The sequence below is a fragment of the Aspergillus vadensis genome, assembly GCF_003184925.1.
Source record: "Aspergillus vadensis CBS 113365 unplaced genomic scaffold BO88scaffold_24, whole genome shotgun sequence".
In the NCBI taxonomy this organism is placed as follows: domain Eukaryota; kingdom Fungi; phylum Ascomycota; class Eurotiomycetes; order Eurotiales; family Aspergillaceae; genus Aspergillus; species Aspergillus vadensis.
Genome location: NW_020292062.1, coordinates 423,583 through 450,579, shown reverse-complemented (window position 1 = coordinate 450,579; position 26,997 = coordinate 423,583). Strand labels below are relative to the sequence as shown.

Genomic DNA, 26,997 nt, shown 5'->3' with positions numbered 1-26,997 from the left:
TTCTCTTCTCGGCATCAATTCATTTTCATGCTCTCCCGCCAAGTTTTGAGCAGGTTCGGTCTTCATATATATTCACAACCGATCTAGATACCTGCGATTGTTATCACCTAAACATGCCCCTTAGTGATCATGCGCCCCGGTTGGAGTTCCTCAAGGGCTCCGCCAGCGCTCTCAATGCTCTCAGTCCATCAACAGCGGCCTACTTGATGACCGTTCACAACGGCATTCTCCGTGACGAATTCAAGCCATTAAGCCAGCGGCTCCAAGAGACGTCGTGCGGTGCATGTGGCAGTGTTAGAAGCCCGCAGTGGACCAAGAATATCGTCATTCAGAAGAGAAAAGGCAAGCAGTTAAATGCAGGCAGAGCGAACAAGGCCAGCTCTGATGGAGCTACAATCTTAAAATGTCTCCGTTGCCGGCGACGGACCATCAAGCCAGTCCGCAAGGATGCAGCTCGTCCTGCACTACCACCAAAAGTTACTTCTACAGCGGCATCTACGCCTGACATTCAATCATCTGCAGCTACAACGCCCCAGTCTGAACCGGCCACCGAATCAGCGGATTCCAGCCGGGTGAATAAAGCGGCCGACAATGCCAACAGCAAAAAGCGGGCCAAGGCTCGCAAGCAAGGTGGGCTGCAGGCCTTGATGGCATCTAAGCAACAATCCCGCAGCAATTCATCCTCACTTGATCTCTTTGACTTCCTTCAGTAGTGAAGGCGACCTGCAAAATATCCAATTCCCTGCTGCTTTTGCTTTCACTGCCTTGGAGTGCCAAGACCGGAATCTCGGCAGTTTCCTCCGGGATGGATCGGGCCTAGCGCGGGGTCACGCTATCGGAGCTTCCAAAGAGCTGCGGCTGTTGATGTGGAGCTCGCTCGATTATCCCCCAAAGCATCCTCTGCTGCTGTTGCTGTTGCTGCTACTGCTTCTTGGCTTGCTCTGATTGCATTTGTTTTACTGCTAACTCCTTAGCCCTTCGACACAATGTCGTCTTACGATGACGAGCACGATCCTCAGGCGGACGAGCTCCGAGAAACCGCCCTAGTCACCCTGGAGACGTTGATTAGCTCTTGCAACTCTCAGATGCAGCCATACATGTCCAATACCATTAACTCAGCCCTTCGATTTCTCAAATACGATCCCAACGTTGCCGAAGCCGAAGACGATGAAGAAATGGGCGGCACTCAGGATGATGGCTCTGAAGATGACGTAACGGAGGAGCCCGATCTGGACGACGACGACGAGTTCGAGGATTTCGAAGAAGAAGGAGGCTACAGTGACATTGATGATATGAGCTGGAAGGTCCGCCGTTGTGCAGCGAAATTGCTCTATTCCGTCATTTCGAGTTACACCCGCGGCCGTGCTGCAGACGATGCGTCCTTGTTTCAGCAAATCTCCCCCGCTCTTATCGCCCGGTTCAATAAAGAAAGGGAAGAAAGTGTCAAGCTCGAGGTCGTGTCTACTATGACTGCACTCGTTCGGAAAACAGGTGAAGGTGCTATGATAATCACGTCCAACGGATTCCTTGAGTCAGTCGGCGGTTCGAAGAATTCGAGGAAGAGGAGACGCCAGGATAGTGATGCTAGTATGATCGACTTCGAGCCCAGCATTGGCACCTCCTCTGCTGTCAGCACCCCTGTTGTTGCTCCTTCCTCGCCCAAATCTGGTCCACAGGCGGAGTTGGCTCGCTCGGTGCCGATCATCGTGCAGAGTGTGGTCAAGATGTGGAAGCAAGCTTCTGTACCTCTGAAGCAGGCTATTATCGTGCTGCTCAAGAGCCTTGCACTCGTTCGCTACGGTGGTCTTGCGGATCATCTCCAACAGCTTGAAGACCCCATAGCGGATGTCTTGAAGTCCTCTTCTCTCTCGGGCGGTTCATCTGCACCCGTCGGGTCTTCGGCGAGTGCAGGCACCCTCCAGACCGAAACCCTGGGACTCATTGCCGCGATTGCTGAAACGCACACGTCTGACGCACTGTTGCCCTTCCTTATCGCGTTGATTCCCGGCGTCATTGGGGCTGTCAATGACAGGAACTACAAGGTCAGCAGCGAAGCGTTGGGAGCCGTCGAACAAATCGTGAAGGCACTTACGCCGCCGCGGGTTCCCAACGCCTCTCAGGACCTTGCATCGCACCTAGAGAAACTGTACGACGTCGTCCATACCCGCATCACTGATACGAGTGCCGACCTTGAAGTTCGCCAGAGAGCTATCCACGTGTTCGGCGTGCTGTTGGCTCGGACAGCTGGGGAGAAAGGTTCTTCTTTCCTTCCGCTCGATCAACGCTCCAAAGGTCTTTCTGTTTTGGTGGAGCGACTGAAGAACGAGACCACGCGGCTCGCAGCTGTCCGCGCCGTTGATGATGTGGCCGTCCTTTGCACTCGTGAGGTGGATGTCGCACCAACGTGGGTTAGTGAAGTCACTGCAGAGCTTGGTGCACAGCTGCGCAAGTCAGACCGGGTTCTTCGAGGTGCCAGCTTGGAGGCTCTTCGTAGCCTGGCTATGAACCCCAACACCAGAACTCATTACGATGATAAGACCATGAAAGAGCTTGAAGAGAGTCTTCTACCGCTCATCAGCGCAGAAGATTTCCATTTCCTCGCACCGTCACTCATCATCCTGGCCAAGCTGGTTCCAGGCAATGCTCAGCTTCTAGTGAACGAGAACTTGATCTCTGCACTGTGTTCTGTTGTTCTCTCGTCACTCGTGGGAACGGTACTGAAAGCCCTTCTCCTCTTAGTCAAGGTCATTGGAGAAGAGGGGGCTGGTGCAGCATTGATGAAGAAGCTTCTTCAGGATGTTGGCATCAGCGGCGACACGTCAGTTGTCGGTAGAGCGATTGGAACTCTTTTGGTGCACGGTGGTCCTAACTTGGGTGTCAAGATGGAAGATTTCATGACGGAGCTGGAGACTGCGCAGGATGCTCAACGTAAATGCCTTGCGCTCGCGATCTTGGGAGAGATCGGCCTACGAATGGGCTCCAGCTGTTCGCTGACCCCTGAACTTTTCATCACCCATTTCAACTCCAAGTCCGACAAGGTCCGACTGGCTGCAGCCACAGCTCTGGGTAACGCAGCGGCAGGTAACGTCAAATCTTACTTGCCTATTATCCTGGGTGGGCTTGAGAAGGGCAACCCGCAGAGTTACCTGCTCCTCCACTCCGTGAGGGAACTGCTCCAGCACCCCGAGATCGTTCGGCCGGATGTAGCTCCCTCGGCTGTCAAGCTCTGGCAAGCACTTCTGGTCGTGTCAGAGGAGGAAGACAACCGAGCCGTTGGTGCCGAATGTGTCGGCCGGCTCGCCCTGATCGATCCAGTCGCTTACATTCCTCATTTCCAGGTGAGTCCAACCGCCAGCAGTATATCAATGGTCACAACATGTGCAGCTAACACAATGTAGGATTACCTCTCCAGCAGTGACCCGAGCATCCGCAGCGTAGTCATTTCCGCATTCCGCTACACCCTCTCGGATCCCAGAGACACGTACAACGATGTGCTGAGGCCCGTAATCGTACCCCTGCTGGTCAACATGCTGAGCGACCGCGACCTTGGCAATCACCGTCTTGCCCTGACGACCTTGAACTCAGCCATCCACAACAAGATGGAAATCCTTCTCCCTCACCTCAACGAACTTCTCCCGGCCGTTTTCGGCGACACCAAGGTGAAGCCAGAACTCATCCGCGAAGTGCAAATGGGACCGTTCAAGCACCGCGTAGACGACGGTCTCGAGCTACGCAAGGTCAGTACACCTAACCCCCCTTCTCCCTACACACACAATCAAAGACTAACCCCACCTCCAGAGCGCCTACGAAACCCTCTACGCCTCCCTCGACTCGGCATTCTCCCTCAGCCACATGAGCGAATTCTTCGACCGCATCCTCTCCGGCATCGACGACGAACAAGACATCCGCACAATCTGCAACCTAATGACCTCCAAGCTGATCCATCTCGCCCCCGAAGAGACGCAGCGCCATCTCGATGCACTCTCAGAACGCTACAACGCCATCCTCTCCTTCAAACCGAAGGAAAATGCCGTGAAGCAAGAACTCGAGAAAGCCCAGGAGGCTTCATTGGGCGTGCTGAAGATCAGTCGCGAACTGAGCAAGGCGTTCCCGAATGCCGAGGTGGCGGGTGATCATCACAAATGGAAGGCTTATATGGAGCTGATTCGGAAGACGTATGGTGCGCAGCTTAAGACTTTGGAGGCGGAGGCTTAGGTTTATGCTTGAATGGACGGAAGTATTTCTTTCGTACTACCCTAGCTATCTGTGACTTCAGTTGGCGGTCGATTAGACGGTCTATTTATCTATCTTAGACTGACTATTACATACGGAGGGAAGGGGAGGAGCGTGAGATGGAAAAGTGAATGCATCATGTTGTCGTATGGTAATTATTGACGTGAATGAATAATGAACCATGATTCATGCCTTCGACTTAGTACATTGAAACTTAGAAAGAAAAGAACAGCATCAGTGCATTATGACGATGAATGTGCACTGGATATGATATGGGGGGAATAGTCCGCTTGAAGTGTGTTGAGTTTCCAGAACTCCTGGTATGCAGCCAGCCCCCTTCACGTAGCCGTCAAAACGCCAATCAACAAACAGCCAACCAACCATCCGCTATGTAGAAGCAAGAAACAAAATAACAACAGAAAGCAAGACAGTGATCCAACCCAATGATATCAAAACTCCGTGCAGCTGCACCCCAGGATATCATGAATCATGCAATGCTAAACAAAAACAAAAAAAAAAAAAAAAAAAAAAAAAAAAAAAAAAAAAAAAAAAAAAAAAAAAAGGCAATTTATGCAGTGATGGCTTTCTTCTTGAGTACACCGAGCTTTTCGAGCTTCGCCCAGGCCCGGTCCATGTCGGAGCCTTCGTCCACAGAAGGTCTCAGCTCCAAGCCGTCCAGAAGGCGAATCGAGCCCCCAGTTCCGGCATATAGCATAAGCTCGAAGACTCGTCTACGGAGTCGCGTTGGCTCATCCAAGTGGGATAAGTATCTTTGATCAGCCAAGGGATCGGCGAGCGGAAGAGTGTAGGGATCATCGATCTCAATTTCCTTGGCAGGGTTTGGCAATTCTTCCTCGCCTAGAGTAGCCGGGTGCGTGACATCTCCACTGTGTCCGAATTCAGCCAGGGCAGAGGGAAGGTCCAAGCCGTCATGGCGTCGTTGGCCAAGCTCCTCTTTCGCCTTCAGCTTCTTCACGTTCGCTTTGCCGTTGCCAATAACAGCAGGGGGGTAGAACCGGACGGTGAGGGGGTTGCCACGGATGTCGACCTTCTGCAGAGAGCAGGCCCTTCCTTTACTTGTCCTTCCAATATGGCTCAATACTTGACAAAGACGCCGCAGTCGTGTAATGTTGTTACCCGCAGCTGCTAACCGAGCAAGGCATTTGAGGCCCGATAGTTCATTGAGACCTGTCAGAGAGTTGAAGTTGAGATTGAGGACTACCACATTGGGAAAGCTCGAAGCGAAATCCACTGGGAGCCCCTGAATGCTGCAGGAGGCTATATCCAGTAGCTGCAAGCTTAGAAGGGGCGAGGAAGGCGAAAGGCTCTGCATAGAAAGTCTGTTTGACGAAAGGAACGCTTTCCGAAGATCTTTCACCAGACCCAAATCGATGTCGAAAATGCCACCATCAACGTCTCCATTCATTTGTTCTCTAGCAGAGAGCACCTCCAAGGAATGGCATTTATCGAGACCAGAGACGCTGCGCAAGAAGTTTTGGTCCACATAAAGCAAGTGTAGGGATGGGAAAGCCCCGACGTCGAGTGTGCGCAGGATGTTATTGGAGAGCTTCAACGATTGGAGACTAGGTAAAGAGGCTGTGATTTCAAGTCCGTCAAGCTGATTGAAGCGAAGGTCAAGGGCAGACAAGGAGGGAAGTGAGTCAATGTTGCGAATGGACGAAAGTTGATTATGGCTAAGATCGAGATCGTGCAAGCGAGTCCTGTTTAGATGAAGAAGCGACCGTTAGATATGAATCAGCGAACGGGGGCGCGGTGTACTCACAACTCTGCTCGACCAAAGTCGACTGCGGTTAAGCCGTTGTTCCTTAATTGCAAGCTCAATAGCCCGTCCAAGTCAAATATGCCTTCAATGTTCGTTATATTATTATCGTTGGCTTTCAGCTCTCTGAGATGGATGAGGCTGCTGAAACCATCCAAGCTTTCGAGTTCGTTCCCGGATACATCGAGATACTGCAAGTTGGTCAAATGGCCCCAAGCCGTGAGGTTCGAGAGACAGTTGTCCTGAATATTCAGTGTCCTTAGACTAGGAGGAACACCTCCCAGTTGGCCAATATCATTGCCGGTCACATCCAATTCTTCCAGTCGGGGGCAGAAATCACAGAGCTTGTGGAGAGTGATCAATCCCTTATGCCGTAGGACCAGGCGCCTCACATTTTCCCAGTATGGTTCGAATGGTTCGGCTTCGGTGATATGCTTCACCAAATCCTCAGTAGCCAAGGCGAATGTGCCGTGGACCTGGCGCAGCGATGTCGGTTGAGTCCGCTGGGCCACATAGCTGACTTCAAGATGGAGTGGTTGGTCAATCTGGTCAATAGTGAAGTCGGGCAATGGGCTGAGATGGAAGCTATAGGTCGTGTCTGGTCCTAAATGTTGGAAGCGAACCAGTGAGTTGTTGACATTGCTCTTGTCCGGCGTAGATGCGACAGATCCGTCAGACCCTCTTCGAACCAAACTCAAATCACCTCTGCTATCAAGGTCCGGTCTCGCTCCAGGGTCCAGAGACTTCTGCTCTGGTAGCAGGGTATCCAGTGGACGACTGGAATGATCCGCCTCGGCACAGGCAGGGCCATGCTCAGACTGCCGGGTCTCCTGATTTTGTCGGAGTTTGGTGGGGCTTTCATCTTCATCAAATGCGATCTGTGAAACCAGTGGCGACGAGAAGCTGATGGTCACGACCCGAGCTTGTTGGCGGTGTTCCTGTTGGCGCCGTGGTAGCTTGGACAGGCGGCCTTCGTGAAGTTGAATCTCATGCTCGACCTCGCTGGTTGATTTGCTCGTCCTGCGGGCCTCGGATCCCCAAGAGGTAGCTCTGGTCTCCGAATTGGAAAATCTAGACGTAAAGGGGGTGGTTTTCGACTGAATAGAGCTGATATTGACTGAGGGTTCGCCTTCTTTCGTTTGCGGGCGCCGCTCCGACTGATGGGAAGCCTTTCGTGGGCTGGGCGAGCTCTGGCGCGCGCTTTCTTCACCGCGGACCGAAGAACCTTTGGTTTTATCCGGAGAAAGAGAGCTCTGCATCCTCATCATCTCCTGGAGCTCATCCACGCTAAGATCAGGGATATCCTTGAACGGATCGTCCTCGCTCTCCTCGCCCTTGGGCTTGCCCGGAGACTTCTGAACGGTCTCCTTAACCCATTGGTTCCTATAACGGTCGTATGTAAGGCCATTCACTTGCTCCGGAATAAGGTGGGACACGATGTCTGACGACAGGACACCTTTTGCATGCGAGCTCTGTGAAGAAGAGCCTGTGGGTATGGAACGTGCACTGAGACTCTTGCCGGAGAAATGAGTGTTGATAGTTAGAAGGTCAGGAAGATCATCGTCTTCTTCGCCGTCTTCAGTCGGAGCGGACGATCTGCGTGTATGCTGCTCAGCGTCCAAGTTTCGGGTTTCAGCGTCGGCCTTATCTTTCTGCTCATTTCCTTCGCCCTCGTCCCAAATCGAGTTGGCACCATCGGAGTTAGTGTCATCCTGATCCAAGTTCAAGGACATGTCGGACCCGTTGACTTCAAATTCTTGATCGTCATCCTCTTGGAACTTCTTCAAGTGGCTCAGTATACGAGGGTTTGGCTCGTGGGGCTCTCTTAGCTTTCGCATATCGCCCCCCTCCCGGCTCGGAGGACGCGAGAACTCTTCGCGAGTGGACTCGTCTTCATAACTACCGCTCTCGTCCTGGTCCTCAGCATCAGACTCCTCTACACTGGAAAGTCCGCCAGCAGACCGGCCCTTGGATCGGATGATATCCATAATCTTGGTTGCCTCGTTGAGGAAGTCTTGCGTGGTAATTGACCCCTTCCGAATTTCCGTGTTGACACCATTAACTTTCACAATCGGTATCACATTGTCCGGCGGGGAGAAGGTCTGATTGCCATGGTCATCATTCCCGAGCCGATTGTGATTCCGGCTTGACGATGGCCTTTTCCTCGAGAGCGATCTTACTTGACTCGGAGTTGGGGTGCTGGCTCGGTAGGCTGATTGAGACCGGAGAAAACGTTCATTGTCCTCATCCGTTACACCGTGTTGCATCAAACTTCGTTGTAACAACGTGAGGTTATCTGGAGCCTGACCGGTGGCCTTCCCAGATCCAGCATCATCTGGCATGAGACCGTGAGATTGAAGAAGGGTTCGACGCCTCTTTGGATGGGGGTCTTTAGCTGGGGAATTCGGTCTTGACCCCGTTTCGGAGTGGTGGAACTCTTCGACTGTCCATAAGCCCTGTTTATCAGGGGCATTGGCACTCGAGGCCGATTCTAACGTCTCTGCTGACTTGTAATTCTTTGTAGATCTGTTTGACCCACCATCAAGGCTTTGCTTTCTATACGAACGGCGGCCAAGGTAACCCCGTTCGACAGAGAGCCTCCGCGAAGGGGGTCGCTGATTGGAGCCTACAAATTCGTTATTGAGCAGTTTTGGCTCGTATGGGCTGGTATCAGAGAAGTCGAAATGGTCCAGCTCCCCGTCACCGAATCGGTTGAGTCGAGGGTTCGGGGTGTTTCGCGATCTCGGCCGCTCGTGTCTTCTAACACTGGCCTCACCCAACGTGTCTTGTTGTGTGCTCATGAAACTCCTCGACTCGCCCTTACGCCGCGCTTCTTCTGAAGGGGACACGGGCTCATCATCCTCCGAAAAGCCTCCATAGGTCTCTTCAAATTGGCTCATCCGTCGCAATAGCCTGTTGTTTGTAAAGGTATCATGGTTTCCGAACAACTTCAAAGGGCTGCCTGAAGACGGCATGACGTCGGTTCTTCCGGTTCCGGGTCGAGCAGCAACATGCGCAGACGATGGTCGAGGGAGCGTCGGGGGATCCGTTACTGGATTGGTCTTCTGGTAGAAAGGTGGTGAGCTACGGATTCTGTGGTTGGAAGGCAGGAACGGTGACAGTCGCTCAGAGGGAAAGGGTGGCGGTGACAGATGTAGCTTCTGGAAAGAGCCTTCGTTCAGATAGTCGTCTCGTCGCAGGTGCGCAAAAGCTCCGCGGCCCCGGAAATCCAGCGTCCCCATGGAGAGGTCCTTGGGCAGAGAATGACTCGTGACATCCAGTAGATCATCTTCCGGTAACGGGTCGACGGGAGCCTCCGACGGTTGATTTAGCAGGAAGCTATCACTTGCCGGAGAGTCGGGTCGTTCATATGGCGGCAAGTGTAGTCTTTCGAGCTTATTCGTCACTTTCTTCAACGCGGACCTTATTACTTCTGATGCAGCGTTTCCGTCCATTGTATTCGGCTGTGAGAAGGTGATAGGCGTGAAATCTTCATTTCGCATATCTTCCAATCCACTGGCTGATCTCATTTGCGTGCCATTCCAAGAATCTTCATGACCATCACCTTGGTTCAACACAAATTGCGTAGGCCCTTTCTTCACATCCAGCATCCCATTGTGCGATCCTCGGGGGCTTCCTGGAGTCGACCGGAGTTCTCCTTGATCTTGACGCGACGACTTGGTCGGGGATCGGGGGCTTTTCGGAGAGGAGGAATGGCCGGCACCCTCACCATACTCATGTTGACCAACACCAGGAGGTCCGTTCGAAGTAGCATTGTCGCGTCGTTCCGAGGACGTAGAGAAGTGCCAGACGCTATCCGAGTGTTTCATTCGGGAAATGGCCTCGTCTTGCGTTTTCTCTGTTCCGGGGGTGGGCGGCTTGAACACACTCTCGAGTCCAATTGGGGCGAAAAGATCGCGCTGTTCACCGGAAGGGATATCTCCATGGACCAGTCTCCTCCGCCATTCGGGGGTCCCTTCGCCGCCCTTGGCCTTCTTTGGTTTGATTTGAACCGTGCTTTGCTGTACCGACTGACTGGAGGCGTTCGAGACCGATCGCAACGGCGATCTCGTGTCCATGGTGGACGATTGTTTACGCCTGGACGACGGGTGTCTGGACGGTGGGTTTGGTCGCGGGCTCTTTTTCGTCTTATCGGGGACCGGAGATCGCAACTTGGACGGAGTCTTGGGGGTACGAGGGGTCTTCGGCGTGGGCGGCTCCCTTTTCACGAAATGACAGGGCCGAGAAACCTTCTTTTTATCAATAGGCGATGGCGACGGGGCGACAGAGCGACGCGCGGGAACCGGAATGCGACTAGGAGAGTTTTGTAAGCTGGACTGGCGGGAATGAGAGATGGACCGAGAGGGGACCGGGCTGGTTGGGGTTCCAGGCACAGGGACGGGCACCCAATCGTCGGAGAGTTGGTCCAGCCATGGTGGATTGTCGCTCATTTTCTGGATCGGAGGGGAGGGGGTGAGGGAGGGAGGGAGGGTGGTGGTCGCAGAAGCTGAAGCTCAGGTCGGCGCGCGTCGCGATTCACAGGACGCCAGGCGGGATGCAAGCACAGCGGAAATTAGCAGATGCAGGCGGACCATGGAGCTGAAGGATGGTGGAATGGCATCGGGGGTGGACTGCGGTGGGTTTGTTGCAGAAGGCGATGCGCAATGATGGGGGGTGTGTGTGTGTGTGGAGAGAGTATAAGCAAGGATCGAGGAGTAGCTTAGTTACAGAGGAACAATGAATGGGAGGGAGTATGTAAGTAAGATTGGGGGGGGGGAGGGGAGAGGAGAGAGAAAGAGGGAATCTACAAGTCGATAAATTGTTATTCTTGGGCGAGTGGAGATTCAGCGGCACGGGTTTAGTTGGATTCAGTTGGTTTACTGGCTTTACTGGGTTTTAGTGTCTATCGATCGAGTCGGGCTGGGCGGGTGCTCGGGGCAACCCTCCCCAGTCAATCTACGCTGGAATTAGTTAATGGTTAGCTACCTATTCTTTCTGTTGACAGGTTTTTTCTCTATAACTGCCCAACTCTAGTTCCATTGTTTGTTTCCTTGTTGTCTCCCCTTCCCCACGGTTCCTTGGTTCCAGAGAGAGGGACCCGGACTCATGGTTGATCCCCCCGTGTTTCCACCGAGATCGTGCCTCTCCTGAAACACCTGCTGCTGCACCTGGAGGATGGGGAAGAAAAAGAAAATAATAATAATAACACCTTGCGTCGGAGCAACATCTCGAAGGTAATGACAACAACAACAACAATATTTAATAATAACAAAAATATTATGGGCCATCGTAATAGCCAGCCCAACGAGACCCGCAAAGCACAACTAAAATTGCAAACACAATCAATCCCTTAACCTGAAGTGGACAATTGCAGTCTGAGTTGGCACTGGATCCCCTCACCAACCAATTGCAGTACTTCTACCAGTGACCGACTCCATCTTCTTTACGGAGTAGATTAGAGCCTAGTCTAAAGAGAGTCTGAGCATTGTGGATAGTAGGGGAAAAAGAAGTACCCAATTGTCGCCCACCGTCGATCCCTTAGGGATTCATTCGATATTAATTTTCGCGACGCAAGGAGCACAGGCTCCCTAGTAAGTAGTGAGTAGTACACAGTGGACCAGTCTCATCCGTCACGGTCTAATCTGCCCGAGTCGTCGTGTTTCCAACGCCAGACCCTGCAAGGCACGAGCTTGGTGTTTCGGGCAAATTGGATTGATAACCACTGGCTCGTGTTCGTTGTGAATATAAATCTCCCAGAGTTTGAAGTTGAGGTGAGCGCTGCGATCGTCGGATTAGAACCAATTTGTCGGTATCGGCGGATAGTCGGATTCGGAATCTTGGTATGGAGCAGTAGTAAACAACAACTATGATCATGATATATTATCGTCGTTTAGTCCATTGGCAATTCTGCACGCTGCGGAGCACTACTATTCTTAGTCCCCGTCGATTACTGGCTTTAAGAGCCCGCAAATAAGCGTATGTCTTTCGTAAACAAACCAATCGCCTCTCACTCAGGAATCAAACTACTACTACTTAATACTTCTCGGTAGTGCTGGTAGTATGCCAACACGCCTCTGGGGTTTCCATACTGCTTCAATTTCACACCTGACCATCATTTGAGTACTACTACCGTCAGTCCATACTGTTACCCATGTAGGTAGCCAAGCGCGTACACCCTTAACGAGCAGCTAATTTCCCCCGGTCCTACTAATACTACTAGTGACGCATACTATATTGATATACCAGTAGTACTAGCAATTTCAGTAAAAGGGGATTCCAAATTCACACAATGGAAGTGCCTCAACAAGCGGCTGGGTGCAGGAATCATGCAAGGAAGAGTTTCAGTACGAAAGTCGATACTAATTTCTCCCTAGTACTTGTGAATTGGAATAGTAGATATATTTATACTCCATATTATCCAGACACATCTTTTGTGTCACTGGTCCAGCTCCTGCGGCAGAGCTATCACGCCTGAGCAGAGTCCTTCCTGCCAGCCTAGACCGCACACTCTTGGAGGAAAAGAAACATACCGCTACAAAGTAGTAGACGCAAAAGTTACATTGGCAACTCTTTGGTGATCTAGCTCGCGATCATGGACGATAAAATACAGTAGCCTTCGTCAAAGACATAAGTGGACTTTTCACGTGTATGGCCCACGGTCACTCTTGATCAAGCCTGGGGGCGCTCGGGGGAAACGGTCCCCTTCACCTTGGCGGTTTCGGTTTCACCCTCGCCCTTTGCGCTCTTTCCAGGCTCATTCACGTACGGGTTGTCCGTGTTGGTGTTAGAGAGACCCTCCTGCTTGCCAGAGATGGTCGCCGAATTACCAGTCTCCTTGCGACTGGAGGGCTACATTTGGGAAGTAGTTAGTCGAGCATTCTTTCAAAACAAAGGAGCGAAATCATCGCTACTGCCGGGAGATCAATGGCTCACCTGGTCTGCCTCCGATGGCGGCTTTCCGTCCGTTGATGGCGTACCCTCCGCAGAGGAAGACGTATCTGTCTTCTGCTCTGCATCGCGATCAGGCTGAGGAGTAGCTTCACCCGCAGGGGCCTTCTCCTCCTTCTCGACGTGGTCAGCGCCGTGAGCCTCGTGGCCGTGATGAGGGGTCTTCTTGGGTCCGGACTGAAGCAGGTAGAATGCTGTTGGGACACCAAGACCCAGAGATGCGATGAGCCTAGTTGAGTTGCGTCTTTAGTCCTGTGTCCTGAACCAGTGAGACTTGACTTCAGAGAGAAGATAACTACCATGGTAGATCGGAGGACTTGGGAGCGTCATGCGATTGGGCGTAACCCCTGCGAGTGAATTGCTGTGTCGGGGGACGACGAGCTGCGACGCCGATGCCGGCACCGACGGCTCTAGCAGATGTGCGGAGGATATGAGGGCGTGCGAGAACCATTGTGAGATGAGTAGTGGCTAGATGAGAATTTTAGAAGACGGTATAGCTCAACAGACACAGTAGCAATGAGATGCGATTGACGGGAAGAAGAAGAAGGTAGCGGAAGAAGGAGAAGAAGAAGGAAGAGAAAGTATGAGGGGAAAGCAGGAGGCTGGACGGGGATGGTATGACCTAATTGAAGGCAGTCCCGGACTGGCCTTCGTTACGTTGCAATGCCATTCCTGGTCACCACTTCTTCGGAGCGGGAGCTGCCGGAGTGGCTCTCCTTCCCTGCTGCCACGGTCATGTTACCGGTTACTTACTCGCTGGTTTACTTGGTAATTAGCGTTGCTCACTATAGAGGAGCAAAGTACTCCCCATGTCCTACGACCTGTAATTACCGCGGATGATGTAATGGCACCGTGCGGGGAAGAACGCTGGCTCTCGTAGTACTTAGTTCCGTCTCGCATGGACCCTCAACATCTGAAGGGCTATGGCCACTTATCTTCCTTAGCATGGTAAGCAGGCAATATGGCCTAGTTTAAGACGTTTTACGTTCTTCTCATTTGGCCCTGTCAATGCACATTGTTGAGGTCACTGCGTGGTCCTGAATCGGTCAAGTATGAAACATGCACTGATAGTCTCAAAAGTCCGCCGTAGGAGCTTGTTCATGCCTGAGGCTGCACAAGCAGCTCCGATAACAAACACCACTTTAACTCTATCTCCTCCCCATTCATCATCCCACTTGTTGCTTCTTCGGTGGTTCTTCAGTCCCAACTTCATCCCTGATTTCGTTGCGTGACAACTTATTCCGACTGTTGTAGACAAACTCTCTCTTAGCTCCCCACTCTTTACCTTCAGGGGTTCTATTTCTTCTCAACCACCCTCCCCTATCCTGACGCCGAAACTCACTGCGGGGCTTCAACATGGCGGACCGGCAGTCGGTGCAGCACAGCCTTAACAGTCTGCTCTCTAAACTGAGCGACCCTGACCCGGACATGCGATACATGTCGCTAAATGATCTACTTGGCATTTTAAATAATCCTAATTCCACCTATCTGGCTCACGACCAAGTCTCCTCATCAAGACTGGCTGAGGGCTTGTTGAAGGCCTTGGATGACCAACATGGCGATGTCCAGAACCAAGCCCTGAAATGGTCTGTCAAAGTCCCGTCTTAAAAAGATTAACCGGCCTAACTCGATCTACATCGTCTAGTCTTGGCCCTCTTGTCCTTCGACTGCCCTTCGAAAGCCTTGCATCTCTCCTCGAAAAGCTCACAAACCTGACAGCCTCGCAAACCATTGACACATCCGTTCCGAATACTGCTCTGAGATACATTGTGACAGCTCTACCTCGGCCGCAGCCGGGTCAGCCTCCAAGCCAGGAGGCGACAATGGCATATTCGGCCGTCTCTCGCGTCCTCATTCCCCGCTTGACTGGCCCGACTCCATCCCCTACTAGTCGGCGTGGGTCGATCGTCAAGGGCATGTTAGAGAAGGATCCGTCAAAGGGCTTCAGCAGTGATGCTATTGACGTACTCATCCAGGTTGTCACTTGCTTTGGCCCCTTGCTGAAAGAGCCCGAATTGACTGCCTTGCAAAACTCCGTCCTGTCTATCGTTGATAACGATACAGCTGGCACCGTGGTCACGAAAAGGGCTCTGACGGCCATATCTGCCCTCGTGCTTCACTTCTCCGATGCTCAACTTAGCGCTTTTGTCCAGGGGCTGGTCCAAAGATTCAACTCCCCACAACTTAGTACAGTCCATCAGCGTCACCTCATTGCCACCGTCGGTGGTGTAGCGAAAAGTGCCCCGGCCAAGTTTGGTCCCCATCTTCCTACACTAGCCCCCTATGTCTTTGCTGCTGTTGGCGAGGATAACTTAGCACAAGTAAGTCGGCATCGATCCTATCTCACTTCTATAACCTTGCTCACGGCCCGGCTTTATAGTAGTCAACCGGATCCCAATATCGCTTTCCGTAGGCTCGATTGCGTGAGGGACATGATTTTGTGCTGGTAGTCCCAAGCTTTACTCCCAGAACGGCGGCTTCCCATGTAATTAGGACTCGCCTTATAGACATGATGAGCCTTCCAGTTCTCTGGGTGCCATGACCATACCCTTAATGAAAAGAAGAAAGCAATGCAATGCAGCGTCCCCCCAGTGCCCATCAATGGAGTTCCACAGCACTTCCTAGTCCTGGGAATAGTAGTCGACAAGCTTTTCGTCCAGTCAAGTCAATGATCAATGAGATAGGTTAGCGTTCCTTTCTAAGCATGGCCTGTTCTAATTCAGCCTGACCGTCATTGCAATATCTCTTCGATTGATCCTTATGAATAAGCTCCTTCCGTCGCGATGTCTCAACGCGTTCGTCGGCAGCTTCTTGCCCTGCATGCAGGGTCGTCACTTCCATTTACATCAGAAAGGCCCGGTCGTCTAAGCAGTTCTGCTACCTTGCAACCATCTTCTTCTTTTCCCTCACAGCATATCTCATCAACTGTACAAGTCTCACTGTCTACATTACTCTACAGTATACTCTGAATTACATATTATCACAATATACTATCTCAAAATGCACATGCTTCGCTTGGTTGTTTCTGGGCTTGGTCTTGTGGCATGCACGACTGCGCGCAACATCTTCAGTTTGCAGCCTAACCGTCAGGGAACTCATCTTCTGCCCCTTACTCACGGAGATGCTCCTGATCACAAGCTTGTCGAGCGTGGTTCTAGTCCTCGCTGTGGCCCTGATCATGGCAAGTGTCCTGAAGGCAAATGCTGCTCAACTGCTGGTATTTCAACCTACTTCCTTGTAGACGAGTTAGCCCGTACTGATGGCTACAGGTTATTGCGGGGACACCAAGAACCACTGCAGCTCTCCTGACTGTCAGATCGACTTTGGCAATTGCGACGCTCACACAACTCCAGGAGGCCCTCCTACGGACAAGATTCCTCGGCCTCATGTAGGCAACGTACCCTACGGCCCAAAATTCATTCGGTCTTGTACCACTCCAGGAACAATCGCCCTGACCTTTGATGATGGCCCCAAGGAATACACTCAGGACCTTCTCGATCTCCTTGACAAGTATGAAGCAAAAGTGACATTCTTTGTTACAGGAAACAACAATGCCAAGGGCGAAATTGATAGTCCTGGGATGCCTTGGGCATCTTTGATCCAACGCATGTATCGCAGTGGCCACCAAGTTGCCAGCCATACTTGGTCACATCAAGACCTTAGTAAAGTCACGCAAGATCAGCGCCGGGTTCAGCTGCTGTGGAACGAAGTTGCTCTACGCAACATTTTGGGAACAATCCCTACTTACATGCGTCCTCCGTATTCCAGCTGTACCGCGGAGTCAGGCTGTCTGGAAGATCTTGGCTCGCTCGGATATCATGTCATCCTGTACGACATCGACACTGAAGATTACAGTCATGATAGCCCGGCTCTGATCCAACAATCCAAGGACATTTTCGATCGCAACCTGGCCTCTCGGACAGATTTTGATAGGCCTTGGCTCGTCATCGCTCACGATGTCCATGAACAAACGGTCCACAACCTCACCGAGTACATGTTGAAGAAGCTTATCGCAGAGGGCTACCGCGCCGTGACGGTTGGCGAGTGTCTGGGTGATCCGCCTGAGCTCTGGTATCGTAAGGACGAGGCCTTCGACGATCGACAGACGCGAAAGTCTAAGTCCAAGAATGATGTTGCCACAACTGTATCAGTTGACGGCATGTGTGGCGGAAACATTACCTGTCTTGGGTCGCGGTTCGGTCCCTGCTGCAGTGGCACTGGTTTCTGTGGCAGCATGTCTACATTTTGCGGTTCTGGATGTCGACCTGATAATGGTAATTGCGGTGACAATGCTGGTACCGTCAAAGGCGGTGGTGCCCCCAATGCTGGTTCTGGTAAACCCACGAAACCGGCGAAGTCAGAAGGGAAGGCTTTGCAGCTAAGCTCATCGGTAGCAATTGTGATATTGTTATTCCTCGTGGTGTTGATGGATTAAGCTGATATGGTGGGCGGAAAGCCTGACCCTTCTTATATCACACAACGGCTTAGCTGTGTATACTACAGCCGGTTACGGAAGCGCATCATCTTACGCAGTGAGATGCTTTAGAAACAACTGATGGTCTGTACTTTCATTAGACTAGTCTTACAATTTGACTCATGCTATTGCATGGCACATGTTGCTTGATAGACTTGTCCCTAATATAGCATCACATCGCATGGCCCGATGAGCATAGAAAAGAAAAGTTGAACCCTTCAATCAACAAGTAAAACCACAACGCCAGATGGTATACCGCGCTACCGCGCTCCGCGCCGTCCGTAGTTCATGCCCAGTCATAGCCGAATAAACTAGTTACAAAGCACCCACGACTCATCCGTCCCCACAAGACAGAAATAATAATGATAAGCACAATGATGAAAATGATACTAAACCCCTCAATCGCAAAACACAAGCTGCTTACCCGTACAGCACATCACCGTCTGACAATCTTCAACAACGGCGCAATTCTCGCTCGCCGACTCAACCCAACCCGATAAGGTACTTTAGTCGTGGACGATATGGGACTGTGCTTCGTTGGCCCTTTACTAGGTTTAAGGGGTGTTGAGGGGGTGGGATTCTGTTCTTGTTGGGGCTGGCTCTTGTCCTCGTTCTCGTTCTCCTTCTCGGTCTCTTTCTCTTTCTCTTCCGGTGGTTGGTGGTTTGGTCCCTGCTGGAGTTGTGCGTCGTCAGGTGGTGTTAAGTTGGGATCAGGTACTGGATTGTTCTCTTTATCTGATGACGGCTGGGGATCTATAGCTGGTGCGGGTGCGGGTGGTTGTTCTTCAACAGGGTTCTTTCGTTTGCGGCCGCGCTTTTTGGGTGCTGGTGCTGGTGCTGGTGCTGGTGCTGGTGCTGGCTGTGGTTCGGCTTCGGGCTCGGGTACTGGAACTGGGCTTTGGATTGTGGGAGTGTCCTCTTCATGCTCGGGGATGTTGCCGGGTTGTTGTGTTTCTGCTTCGGTTTGGGGGGTGATCGTTGTAGGGACTGGTCGTTCGTCTACCCAAATTACGTCGTCTTCGACGTCAGATTCGTATGTTTTTGTTAGGGTTATGGAGGTGGTTTTGCCGCGTTTGAGTTTCTTCTTCTTGGGCTCCTTGGCTTGTTTCTTTGGTGGGGGTGGGTCGGTGGTGGTTGTAGTGGTTTGGTGTTCTGTTGTTGTGAGGGGGTCGGTTGAGGTGGTGGTGGTGGTGGTGGTGTCTGGAGGTATAGGGAATGCAGTGGTGTCGTTTGATATTAGTCCTGGCTGGTCGTCGTCTTCGTTGCGTGGTGGTTTGGGGTTCTTTGGGGGTCTGCCTGGCTTGCGCTTTTCGAGTTTGTTATTGGTAGTGGTAGTGGTAGTCGGGACGGTGGTGATAGTGGTTGTCGCATCTTGGATTATAGTAGGGGTGTGGATCTGGGCTAGCTCATCGTCTTCGTCGTGCTCGGGGATGCTTTGTTTCTTCTTGCGGCCTCGTTGTTTCTTCTCCGCCACGGGGATCTCGATGGTTACTGGCCCGTTGAGCTCATCGACGCTTTGGTGGGATTGCTGCACTGCGTTGTCACTTTTCGATCGGCTGGCCTTGGGGGATACCACGGATGAGAATGGTTCTGTGTCGTGTGGGGAAAAGGGGACGGGTGGGACGGAGTCAGATCGTCGGGGGGATTTGTACGCGATCTCGGTGTCGACGGTGCCGGTTGCTTGGGTAGGGATGTTAGTCTCTGGGTCAAAGCTGCCGGACGGGCGAAGAGACGATTCGAACATGTTGTAGGATGCGCCTGTCGTAACCGAGTAGCTGAAGCTCGTATGATCATTGGGCTGCGCGGTTGGCTCATGGGTATATAGGTTCGCTGCGTCAAGCGGGTGCTGTCCGGTTCCGTAGGGCAGAGTATCGGATATATCAGGCTGCGCTTCAGTATATAGGGGCGGTTGTTCCGCGTAGCCATGGGGTTGCTCATTGGGAACCAGCGCAATATCGTCATGAGGGGGAAATTCTGCAGCTATTTGTTCCTCAACAGCTGCCGATTCCGTCTGCGCGGTGTCCATGTCACCGGTGTACTGATACCCCGATTGCTCCGTATAGTGTGCTTCATCATCGTCAAATAGTCGTTGATGTGCAATTCCGATCTCCGTCATCATCGATCCTATGGATGTGGGTATGCTTGTCAGTGGTTGAACGATCATGGACTTGGTTTATTCCTCACCAATCGATCCGCCGCCCGCATTGGCCGGTATCCATCGAGCTTCTCTTCGTTGCTGGGAGGATGAGATCCCACCATGCGCGGATTCTTGCGATTGCAGAAATTGATCGAAATTAACATTCATGTGCGAGTCATGACCGGTCTGATGGGCTTGAAGATGTCCGGAACCCGCCCGGATGTCAAGATCTGTGTTATCGACTCTGGGTCGGGGGGAGATGGGCCCCGCCAAAGGATCGTCTTCATCGTCGGAGTCCTGGATCACACGACTAGAGGACATTGGTATGGCCTAGTTATACGTTCGGAAAGTAGAATTGAAGGAACATGCGATCTGGTATCATTTGATGCTATGAATCTGGGCTGGTGGTTCACTCGCGTCCCGCAAATCCGGGGAGCGGAGCGACGCGAAAGCACGTGCTGATAAGCATTTGGTGCCTGAGGTATATAAGTTCTCGGAAAGCGGGTAAAACAAGAACAGAAAACATCATGATGCATCTACATAAAGGTATCTTCCAGTTCATTACATGCCTCATCATTCCATAGTACTTTGGGGTCGCATCACACCCCGCCCGAAAAACTCACTGACAACCCCAAATCGGTCCTTGGAGCGTTGCAGTTCACCCTTGAACAGATCGTGCTGGTCTGCCGACTCAACCTGTCTCTTCCGAATGGCTTTGATAGTGGAGTTCTGCGGTGCGCAAGCAGGACATTCAGCGTCTTCATCCACTCGGTTCAGACACCGTTGATGGAATGAATGCTTGCAAAGGAAGTGCACCGTAGGAAGATCCAGGGCGCCACCACAGGACATGCACCGACGGGCCTGGAAGACAACGGGCTTACTGCCCAGTTGTTCAAGCTCTTTCCTCTTGTTCTCCGTTTCGGTGCTGTAGCTGGATATCAGGCGGCGGTTCTACATTATCATTAGCTGGAAAATTTCAATGAATACGGGGGCAACCAACAGTAGAGATTTCCTTTCGTTCCCGCTCAATGTTGTCACTGAGGTACTTCTTCAAGCGACCCATTGTGACAACTGCATTGTTGCTCAGAGTCTGAATAACCTGAAGTGGTGTCATGAGCCCTCCCTCGTCAATCTTCTTAAGCACAGCGTCCAATTCATCACCAGCTTCTTCCAGAATCTGCGGGCTCGAGGCGAAGTACGTAAGTGCATCCACATATAATTGAGGCTTCTCGGGGCCATATCTCTTCAGCGCTTTGATGGCACCCTGAGTATCCTTCGCGGAGGTGAACGACCTGAAGATGTCTGACAAGAGGCCTTCTTGCTCCCGTACGAGCGTGGAGCCCTCACGGAAGCCAGAAAGATCAGAAAGCAGAAGCACACTCGATGTGGAGATCGGTATCTAAACGGACATTAGCAGATTCCAGCAGAAAGAAACAAATGAGTCTCCTTACATCCTTGCCTTCAATAAGCTTCTTGGCTTTGTCCTCCCATTCAACTTTCTGCGCGGCATCTTTCTGTCGACTTGCAGTATCCAAGTACATTTCAAACAGAGTCGTGTAGAGATCTATCTTATCATCCTCTTTTAAGTTATCCTGCTGAATGAGAGCTTCTAGGAAGGAGATGAACTCATCCGGATGGCCCACGAACGCCGAAAACGCTGTTCTTGGTTTGGGTATCTGATACTCCACAAACTCCTCGGTAGCCTTGTCTTCGACGGGCGGTGCTTCTACTTCCGGTTTTGAGCCCGCGCTAGCGTTGATCAAAGACAAGGGGAGGAAAGCAGCTAAGCTCTGCAAAGTACTGGTCGGCTGTGCTTGGGGTTCCATGGACGGCGCTTCGACCTCGGTCTTCGGAATATATTGGCCCTTATAGTACTTGATGAAAAGCTCTGTGGTTTTCTCAGAGCAGTTGGATAGCAGTACTCGGGCATATTTCATTAGATTGTGGTAGGCCTGGACTTGTCAGTGATCAAAGTAGGGTCGAATCGATGAGAGTGCACGAACCAATTCCGGGTCTAACCTCCAGATATACTCGACAGCTTCCGCATACTTCTTGGAGTCCTCGATCAGGATATCCACCACCATATCATTCTCGCCATACTTTGTAGCCAAGTACGCCGCTTGCTCATAGTAGCCACCTTGCCTACACATAGCGATTGCAGTTTCCAGATCAAACTTCAGCTCACCAGGAGCTTTGATGAACGCATCAAGTTTGCCGGTATCCTTCAACTTTGCGTAACAGTTGAGGAGCAGGGTGGTGTGATCTACTGTGGCCCGATCATGATCGTGAAGCTCTTCAAGGTACTCGATGAGATTATGTATCCGTTGTGTGTCCAGGTACTATGCAATCATTAGCGACATTTCCCTCTAGTAATAATGCAGAATATCCAACCTTGCGAATGACCTGAGAAGGTTCCGTGTTATCGATCGCTCGAAGGTATTGTTGCATGGCCGTGTCGTAGTCGCCTCTTTGATACAAGAAATCACCGTATTTCCGGTAGATCGCATTTTGCTGCAGAGTATCAACGCCGGTCTTCTGTGCTAAGTTGATCGCTAAGATGTATAGGTTGCGCTGGTACAGAATTTCGAGCTTCTGCTGGAGGCTTTTCTCACGATACCGATACAGCTGATTCGTGTGAGCCATAGCGATGACACTCAATGATATGAACATACCTTTCCATCCGTAGTGAGGAGAAACAAATCGCCCCATTCAACGAAGATGTTCTTCACGGAAGAGACGAGGGACTCGGAGTGCGCGATGAACTTCAAATCAGTATCGAGCAGGGTGAATGTGGTTGTCTTGAAGATGTCGTCTGCCTGCCCGACGCCAATGTTTCGCAGAGTGTCGGGCTTGCTGGTCGTATCCCTAGGTGGGCAAACCAGAGCCACGTAGTCCTTGAAAGTCGTGACGGAGTCTTTACGACTCTCAAAGGCGTAGCTCGGGCCCCGGCCATGTGGTCCGTACGTATATATCGCATCCTCCCGGGCAACAAGAACATCGCCCGTGTCTCTATCCAAGCTTAGGCAGCCAACAGCACATCCCATATCATCGAGTACGCGAGCCGGTTGTCCCTGTCCCCTTCCAGAGATAATCAGGGCCAGGATGCGATTCGTAGTCGAAATATACAAGGTCGATACGGGGCCACTCTGCACCTCTAGTCCCGTGATTGGCTCCTCCGATTCAAACACAATCCGCTGTCGGGCGCCGCGGTCGTGGATCAGATCACCACGAATAATCGTAACGGATCCGTTCGCGAAACCAACTGCCACCTGCGACAAATCATCGAGCGCCGCGAAAGCAGATATCTGCCCCGCAGTCATTTAGTACCAAGCCGACAAAGAGGGTAGCGCATTTCGAGCTATTATACGTACGGGAAACATCCGTCTGGCGTTCTGGACATGGGTTGTCGATAGGCATCGAGGGGCACCGGTTTTCTTTTCGGACTTGTCGAGGGCCCAGACCTTCAGAGCTGCCTCACTGGGGAGATCCTCCGCTATTGTTACCAACAATGAGGTCCCTTCTATCTGCTTGATGTGCGCGATCGATCCAGTCTCCGATGCCCTGAATGACCGGACAAGCTTGAAGTTCGTCGAGATGATATGGACAAAGCCATCGCTGGAGCCGAGGAAGATGTTCGCAGAGCCGGTGGAGAGGGAGATAATGTCAGACTATGGTAATTCCGAGGTTGAGTGTGAGCGCGACCGACATGTGTAGTGGAGAGGGCAAGGGAGGGGGTACATTGAAGATCGAGGAGCTCTCCTCCGGCTGCTTCACTGCGGAGACGTCGAAGAAGTTGAACGCTTTCCACTAGTTCCACGTGAGTCGGGTTAGTTGTGACCCAATCGCATTCAGCATAGAATGGTGTTTCCTTACTGATGTCAACGCCATCTGGACGTGGCCCACCCGTGGACCAACGACAACGATAGCAAGGATGCGATGAGAAGCAAGCTGCGGTGACCGTTCGGCGGAGATGCTGGCAGTGGATGAACTCCGCCGCACTAGCGCCGCCTTAGTGTCCCCGACTCCCCTAGGCCTCCCGACGTCATCAGATCTATCTAGTATGAAAATAATCTATCAATTCAGCAGATTTCACAAACGCTTCTTGATAAATTAAACCTGAGACTTTTAATTGTGATTTCTCCAAAGGGCCATGAAATAAGAGCGACTAGTCCGATTTTTCGAAAAGAAAAAAGAAAAAATTAGTTAGGATGCCAGACAGTATACATACCACCAGATGGAGTTTTGAAGTACGCAACATTCAACTCAACTGAACAAATGGGGCCGAGTCAACTAAAGTGCAAACTGTCTTTGAGCACTTTCCACAACTAATCTTCGGTCCCGCTCAGAACCCCGAGTCTTCCCCAGTTCTGGATGGGAGAACATCGAACCTTCTTTCCTGGTTGAAGAAGAAAATATTCCAACTTTTAAACCCAAAAACCTCTATCCAATTCGTATTGGTGAAGTTTTTCATCATCGGTATCAGGTGGTTGGCAAGCTTGGCTAAGAATCAACTGCGACTGTGTGGTTATGCCGTGATCTACTGTAGGCCTACTGATTTATCATTTCTTGAACTTAATCTCATCAGGATAGGAGTCATTGTTATGTAGTACTAAAAGTTTACATCATCTCAACATCTGTCTCTCAGGAGATTGAGATTTACAACCACCTAAAAACAATACACTCCGATCACGCAGGCCAGTCATGTCTGCGATCGTTGATTGACACCTTTCAGGTTCGGAATCCTGATGGGCATAGATATCATACATGCCTGGTGCATCCGCCACTGGGCATAAGTCTCGACCAGCTCACACCACTCCTCCCTGGTAAGGTCATGAGCAGCTCTATGGTGAGAACAACTATGCGGAATATCCTCGCGGTTTCTAGACTTCCTTCATACCGAAGCACAAGTCATACATACAGGTTAGTCACTCAGTTTCTCACGCGAGACATTGACCTGTTACGGTTAGACTTGCTCTTGGGCAAGATTGACTGGTTCTGCAGACATCCAACCAAATAATATTCTTCTTGGTATCAAAGATACTTCAATCTTATCGCGTTTTGAAGAAGCGGAGGTTGAAGGTGTCTTTCAGATCATACAATCTACGTCTCACGACCGCTCCCTATTTCCTTTGGCACCCCTGTGCTCCGTGACTTGGGCGAGGGTCGATTGGGGGTAAAAAATCACAAGGGTGATATCATGCCTGATATCTATCGCGCACCGGAAGTCATCCTGAATATGAAGTGGGACAACAAAGTTGACATTTGGAACGTTGCAATGGTGGTAAGTGACTTGTTAGCTAGGTACCGGCTTTTGTTGAAAGGCTCACAGTAGCCGAAGATTTGGGATCTTTTCGAGCATCGTCACCTTTTCAAGGCCCGATATGATGAGGGAAAGCTGGATGATGGACAGCATTTAGCAGAAATGCAAGCTGTTCTAGGAAGGCCACCTGCAAAGTTTCTCGCTCGAAGCGCGAGGTCACCCCAATTCTGGCATGCCAACGGTTTGTACAACCCTCCCATGCCCGAAGCCGTCATGTAAGTGCACTAGAAGTAGTAACTCCGTTTTTTCTGCTGGGCCAATGGAAAGGCGCCGTCGCTATTCCAGACTATGACCTCGAAGGTCTGGAAGAAAGACTTGAAGACGGCGAAAAGGAGGACTTTTTGCGATTCCTCAGACGCATGCTTTGCTGGTTTCCGGAAGAAGGAGCAACAGCGAAGGAGCTTTTGTTTGATCCCTGGTTGATGCATGTTCTCTTCAACTGAAACGTTTCAACCTATCCTTTGTCTTCTTGACTTTTGTACATTTTAGCAATTGAGAGAATCATGACACTTTGTGTACGGAATCAAACTACCTGATGTTCTGCTCGTTACATAGTATCTGCCCGGTCATGCTTGCCGAAATTCGGAATCTGCCATTAAATAGCACTGTTAGGATCATAACCCTCTTGGATTGTGCCCCTGGTGCATTAATAACATCAGTGTTGTGGTTCTCTATAGAAGGCACTCCCCGCTACTATGGTTTCCGTTCGGAAAGAATAAAATATCTGCTACAGGGCCGTCTCCACTACACACCTTTTCAATGCGGGAGATACCAGTCAAATTGATCATGTGGGTGAACAGTATCTTTGCTACTGAATTTCACAGCCGAGCCTATATATGCTAGCAGTGAATAGTTCCGATGCAGAATTCGCAGAGTGGCCCTCACCTATTTGTCAAAAACAATATAAGACAACCGCCACGCTGCACATACAAATTGACGCCGCCCACTGACAACTAACTACCTATTCAAAAAGGTCAAATATCTGCTCCAATCGATAGTACTTGCACAATGTCTTCAAATAACGGTATGATTCGCCAAGTTCTTGACAAACTCTATGGACATGTTCTGGAAATCATAGATAGTGTGCCTGATGACGGCCACATAGATCTCCATGGCCTCGAAAATGTTGAACATGTGATGGACTTCGATTTCGAGCACTTGGAGGAAGGACTGGTCCCTCCACTCTACTTTGAACCGATGCAGTCCGCTGACTTGAAAATGTTCCCACCTGACCCTATCCATGTGCGCCGCATGTTCAATATAGACGAGGAGCAGACCCACGATGGCTTTCTAGTATCGACTTCCTCCCGTTGCCGTCAGATTTCAAAGGTCATTTCAATCCATGCAACTGGAAAAGCAATGTCTCATCAAAACCTCCAGGTTGTTGTGTAAGTTTATCTTGAATGCATTCTTTATAGCGGATGATGATCCTCCTCTCTTACAAGATATTCATAATATATCAGGCAGCCTGACAGTACCTTTTTTCTGGAAGCGAACCTCGTAAGACCTTACGGCAGAACAGGTTGGTGGAGAAATTATCTTGCGGTAGAGCCAAAGCCTGTTGATGGGAATGAATACCCCCATATCGCCCTCCACCTTGTTGTTAAAATGGAGGCTCGCGAAAACTCAATCCTCTTTTCTGAATTTAGTACATTGGTTAAAGCCATCCGAGGTCGCGCACAACAACCAAGGATCGATTCAGAGTCAAAACGGATGGAATCTTATAATCGAGACGAGGCCGGAGAGGATTACAGAGACATCTTACCCCAGCCGTGGTCACTCACGTTCCCTGATGAGCAAACCTTCCCTGTACTGCTCATTTCATGTGTCCTTCCACAGCATGCCAGGATCTTCGCTGCATGTATGTATCAAGGAAAGCTGGTTATTAGACAGTCGAAGCTTTATAGCTTTGAATGGAGAGATAAGGCACCGGTTGAGTTGTTTACTCGGGTTTTTCTCAGTAAGCCGGTGGATACCAGCGGCGAGACTGATCTTTATTAGGGATTTGCTGCGCTGGAGTAAATACCTTTCCTGTGAAAGGTAATGGATCGCCCTCGCCTTTGTCTGTTTTACTTACAAGAATTGGAAGACTTGGCTCTTTCACA

At 51.0% G+C, this 26,997-nt stretch overlaps 10 protein-coding genes across 10 annotated transcripts; 6 read left to right on the top strand and 4 right to left on the bottom strand.

Moving 5' to 3' along the window:
- On the top strand, positions 1-850 carry BO88DRAFT_136276 (ribonuclease P Rpr2/Rpp21/SNM1 subunit). Its single transcript, XM_025701422.1, has one exon. It carries the CDS (start codon positions 114-116, stop codon positions 711-713), a length of 600 nt encoding a protein of 199 aa, XP_025559498.1. The 5' UTR covers positions 1-113; the 3' UTR covers positions 714-850.
- A 136-nt stretch (positions 851-986) lies between these two features.
- Positions 987-4,215, top strand: canA (putative cullin binding protein CanA; the record flags this gene model as incomplete). Its single annotated transcript, XM_025710959.1, has 3 exons — positions 987-3,338; positions 3,399-3,737; positions 3,799-4,215. The coding sequence occupies 3 exons, from the start codon at positions 987-989 to the stop codon at positions 4,213-4,215; spliced, it is 3,108 nt and encodes a 1,035-aa protein (XP_025559497.1).
- Positions 4,216-4,754: 539 nt separating this feature from the next.
- Positions 4,755-10,470, bottom strand: BO88DRAFT_394850 (uncharacterized protein). Its single transcript, XM_025705168.1, has 2 exons — positions 6,017-10,470; positions 4,755-5,954 (listed from the first exon to the last, which is right to left on the bottom strand). The coding sequence occupies exons 1-2, from the start codon at positions 10,462-10,464 to the stop codon at positions 4,802-4,804; spliced, it is 5,601 nt and encodes a 1,866-aa protein (XP_025559496.1). The 5' UTR covers positions 10,465-10,470; the 3' UTR covers positions 4,755-4,801.
- Positions 10,471-12,282: 1,812 nt separating this feature from the next.
- Positions 12,283-13,576, bottom strand: BO88DRAFT_407453 (uncharacterized protein). Its single transcript, XM_025707433.1, has 3 exons — positions 13,261-13,576; positions 12,947-13,190; positions 12,283-12,862 (listed from the first exon to the last, which is right to left on the bottom strand). The coding sequence occupies exons 1-3, from the start codon at positions 13,410-13,412 to the stop codon at positions 12,683-12,685; spliced, it is 576 nt and encodes a 191-aa protein (XP_025559495.1). The 5' UTR covers positions 13,413-13,576; the 3' UTR covers positions 12,283-12,682.
- Positions 13,577-13,886: 310 nt separating this feature from the next.
- BO88DRAFT_136178 (uncharacterized protein) lies at positions 13,887-15,653 on the top strand. The gene is made up of 3 exons (XM_025701421.1): positions 13,887-14,547; positions 14,607-15,282; positions 15,342-15,653. Exons 1-3 carry the CDS (start codon positions 14,318-14,320, stop codon positions 15,342-15,344), a joined length of 909 nt encoding a protein of 302 aa, XP_025559494.1. The 5' UTR covers positions 13,887-14,317; the 3' UTR covers positions 15,345-15,653.
- A 308-nt stretch (positions 15,654-15,961) lies between these two features.
- BO88DRAFT_418345 (chitin deacetylase CDA6) lies at positions 15,962-17,396 on the top strand (the record flags this gene model as incomplete). Its single annotated transcript, XM_025708343.1, has 2 exons — positions 15,962-16,178; positions 16,231-17,396. 2 exons carry the CDS (start codon positions 15,962-15,964, stop codon positions 17,394-17,396), a joined length of 1,383 nt encoding a protein of 460 aa, XP_025559493.1.
- Positions 17,397-17,523: 127 nt separating this feature from the next.
- Positions 17,524-19,922, bottom strand: BO88DRAFT_437826 (uncharacterized protein). The gene is made up of 2 exons (XM_025709646.1): positions 19,620-19,922; positions 17,524-19,559 (listed from the first exon to the last, which is right to left on the bottom strand). The coding sequence occupies exons 1-2, from the start codon at positions 19,891-19,893 to the stop codon at positions 17,872-17,874; spliced, it is 1,962 nt and encodes a 653-aa protein (XP_025559492.1). The 5' UTR covers positions 19,894-19,922; the 3' UTR covers positions 17,524-17,871.
- Positions 19,923-19,944: 22 nt separating this feature from the next.
- On the bottom strand, positions 19,945-23,507 carry BO88DRAFT_407449 (tethering complex subunit PEP5). Its single transcript, XM_025707432.1, has 9 exons — positions 23,446-23,507; positions 23,311-23,379; positions 22,944-23,240; positions 22,245-22,877; positions 21,964-22,197; positions 21,576-21,911; positions 21,024-21,524; positions 20,573-20,971; positions 19,945-20,523 (listed from the first exon to the last, which is right to left on the bottom strand). Exons 1-9 carry the CDS (start codon positions 23,458-23,460, stop codon positions 20,146-20,148), a joined length of 2,862 nt encoding a protein of 953 aa, XP_025559491.1. The 5' UTR covers positions 23,461-23,507; the 3' UTR covers positions 19,945-20,145.
- A 1,262-nt stretch (positions 23,508-24,769) lies between these two features.
- Positions 24,770-25,111, top strand: BO88DRAFT_456930 (uncharacterized protein; the record flags this gene model as incomplete). Its single annotated transcript, XM_025710958.1, has 2 exons — positions 24,770-24,853; positions 24,911-25,111. The coding sequence occupies 2 exons, from the start codon at positions 24,770-24,772 to the stop codon at positions 25,109-25,111; spliced, it is 285 nt and encodes a 94-aa protein (XP_025559490.1).
- Positions 25,112-25,900: 789 nt separating this feature from the next.
- BO88DRAFT_446119 (uncharacterized protein) lies at positions 25,901-26,907 on the top strand (the record flags this gene model as incomplete). Its single annotated transcript, XM_025710263.1, has 2 exons — positions 25,901-26,280; positions 26,356-26,907. The coding sequence occupies 2 exons, from the start codon at positions 25,901-25,903 to the stop codon at positions 26,891-26,893; spliced, it is 918 nt and encodes a 305-aa protein (XP_025559489.1). The 3' UTR covers positions 26,894-26,907.
- Between the last annotated feature and the right edge of the window lie 90 nt (positions 26,908-26,997).

Excerpts from the sequence above, each read along its gene's own strand:
- BO88DRAFT_136276 (XM_025701422.1), top strand. The coding sequence starts at position 114 with ATGCCCCTTAGTGATCATGCGCCCCGGTTGGAGTTCCTCAAGGGCTCC.
- BO88DRAFT_394850 (XM_025705168.1), bottom strand. The coding sequence starts at position 10,464 with ATGAGCGACAATCCACCATGGCTGGACCAACTCTCCGACGATTGGGTG. Across the intron at positions 5,955-6,016 it reads GACTTTGGTCGAGCAGAGTT|GACTCGCTTGCACGATCTCG; the intron begins GTGAGTACACCG and ends TCATCTAAACAG.
- BO88DRAFT_136178 (XM_025701421.1), top strand. The coding sequence starts at position 14,318 with ATGGCGGACCGGCAGTCGGTGCAGCACAGCCTTAACAGTCTGCTCTCT. Across the intron at positions 14,548-14,606 it reads CAGAACCAAGCCCTGAAATG|TCTTGGCCCTCTTGTCCTTC; the intron begins GTCTGTCAAAGT and ends TACATCGTCTAG.
- BO88DRAFT_407449 (XM_025707432.1), bottom strand. Across the intron at positions 22,198-22,244 it reads TCCTCACTACGGATGGAAAG|CTGTATCGGTATCGTGAGAA; the intron begins GTATGTTCATAT and ends CACACGAATCAG. Across the intron at positions 20,524-20,572 it reads AACGAAAGGAAATCTCTACT|AACCGCCGCCTGATATCCAG; the intron begins GTTGGTTGCCCC and ends ATGATAATGTAG.
- BO88DRAFT_437826 (XM_025709646.1), bottom strand. The coding sequence starts at position 19,893 with ATGTCCTCTAGTCGTGTGATCCAGGACTCCGACGATGAAGACGATCCT. Across the intron at positions 19,560-19,619 it reads TGCGGGCGGCGGATCGATTG|GATCGATGATGACGGAGATC; the intron begins GTGAGGAATAAA and ends CCACATCCATAG.
- BO88DRAFT_407453 (XM_025707433.1), bottom strand. The coding sequence starts at position 13,412 with ATGGTTCTCGCACGCCCTCATATCCTCCGCACATCTGCTAGAGCCGTC. Across the intron at positions 13,191-13,260 it reads AAGTCCTCCGATCTACCATG|GCTCATCGCATCTCTGGGTC; the intron begins GTAGTTATCTTC and ends CAACTCAACTAG. Across the intron at positions 12,863-12,946 it reads CGCCATCGGAGGCAGACCAG|CCCTCCAGTCGCAAGGAGAC; the intron begins GTGAGCCATTGA and ends TCCCAAATGTAG.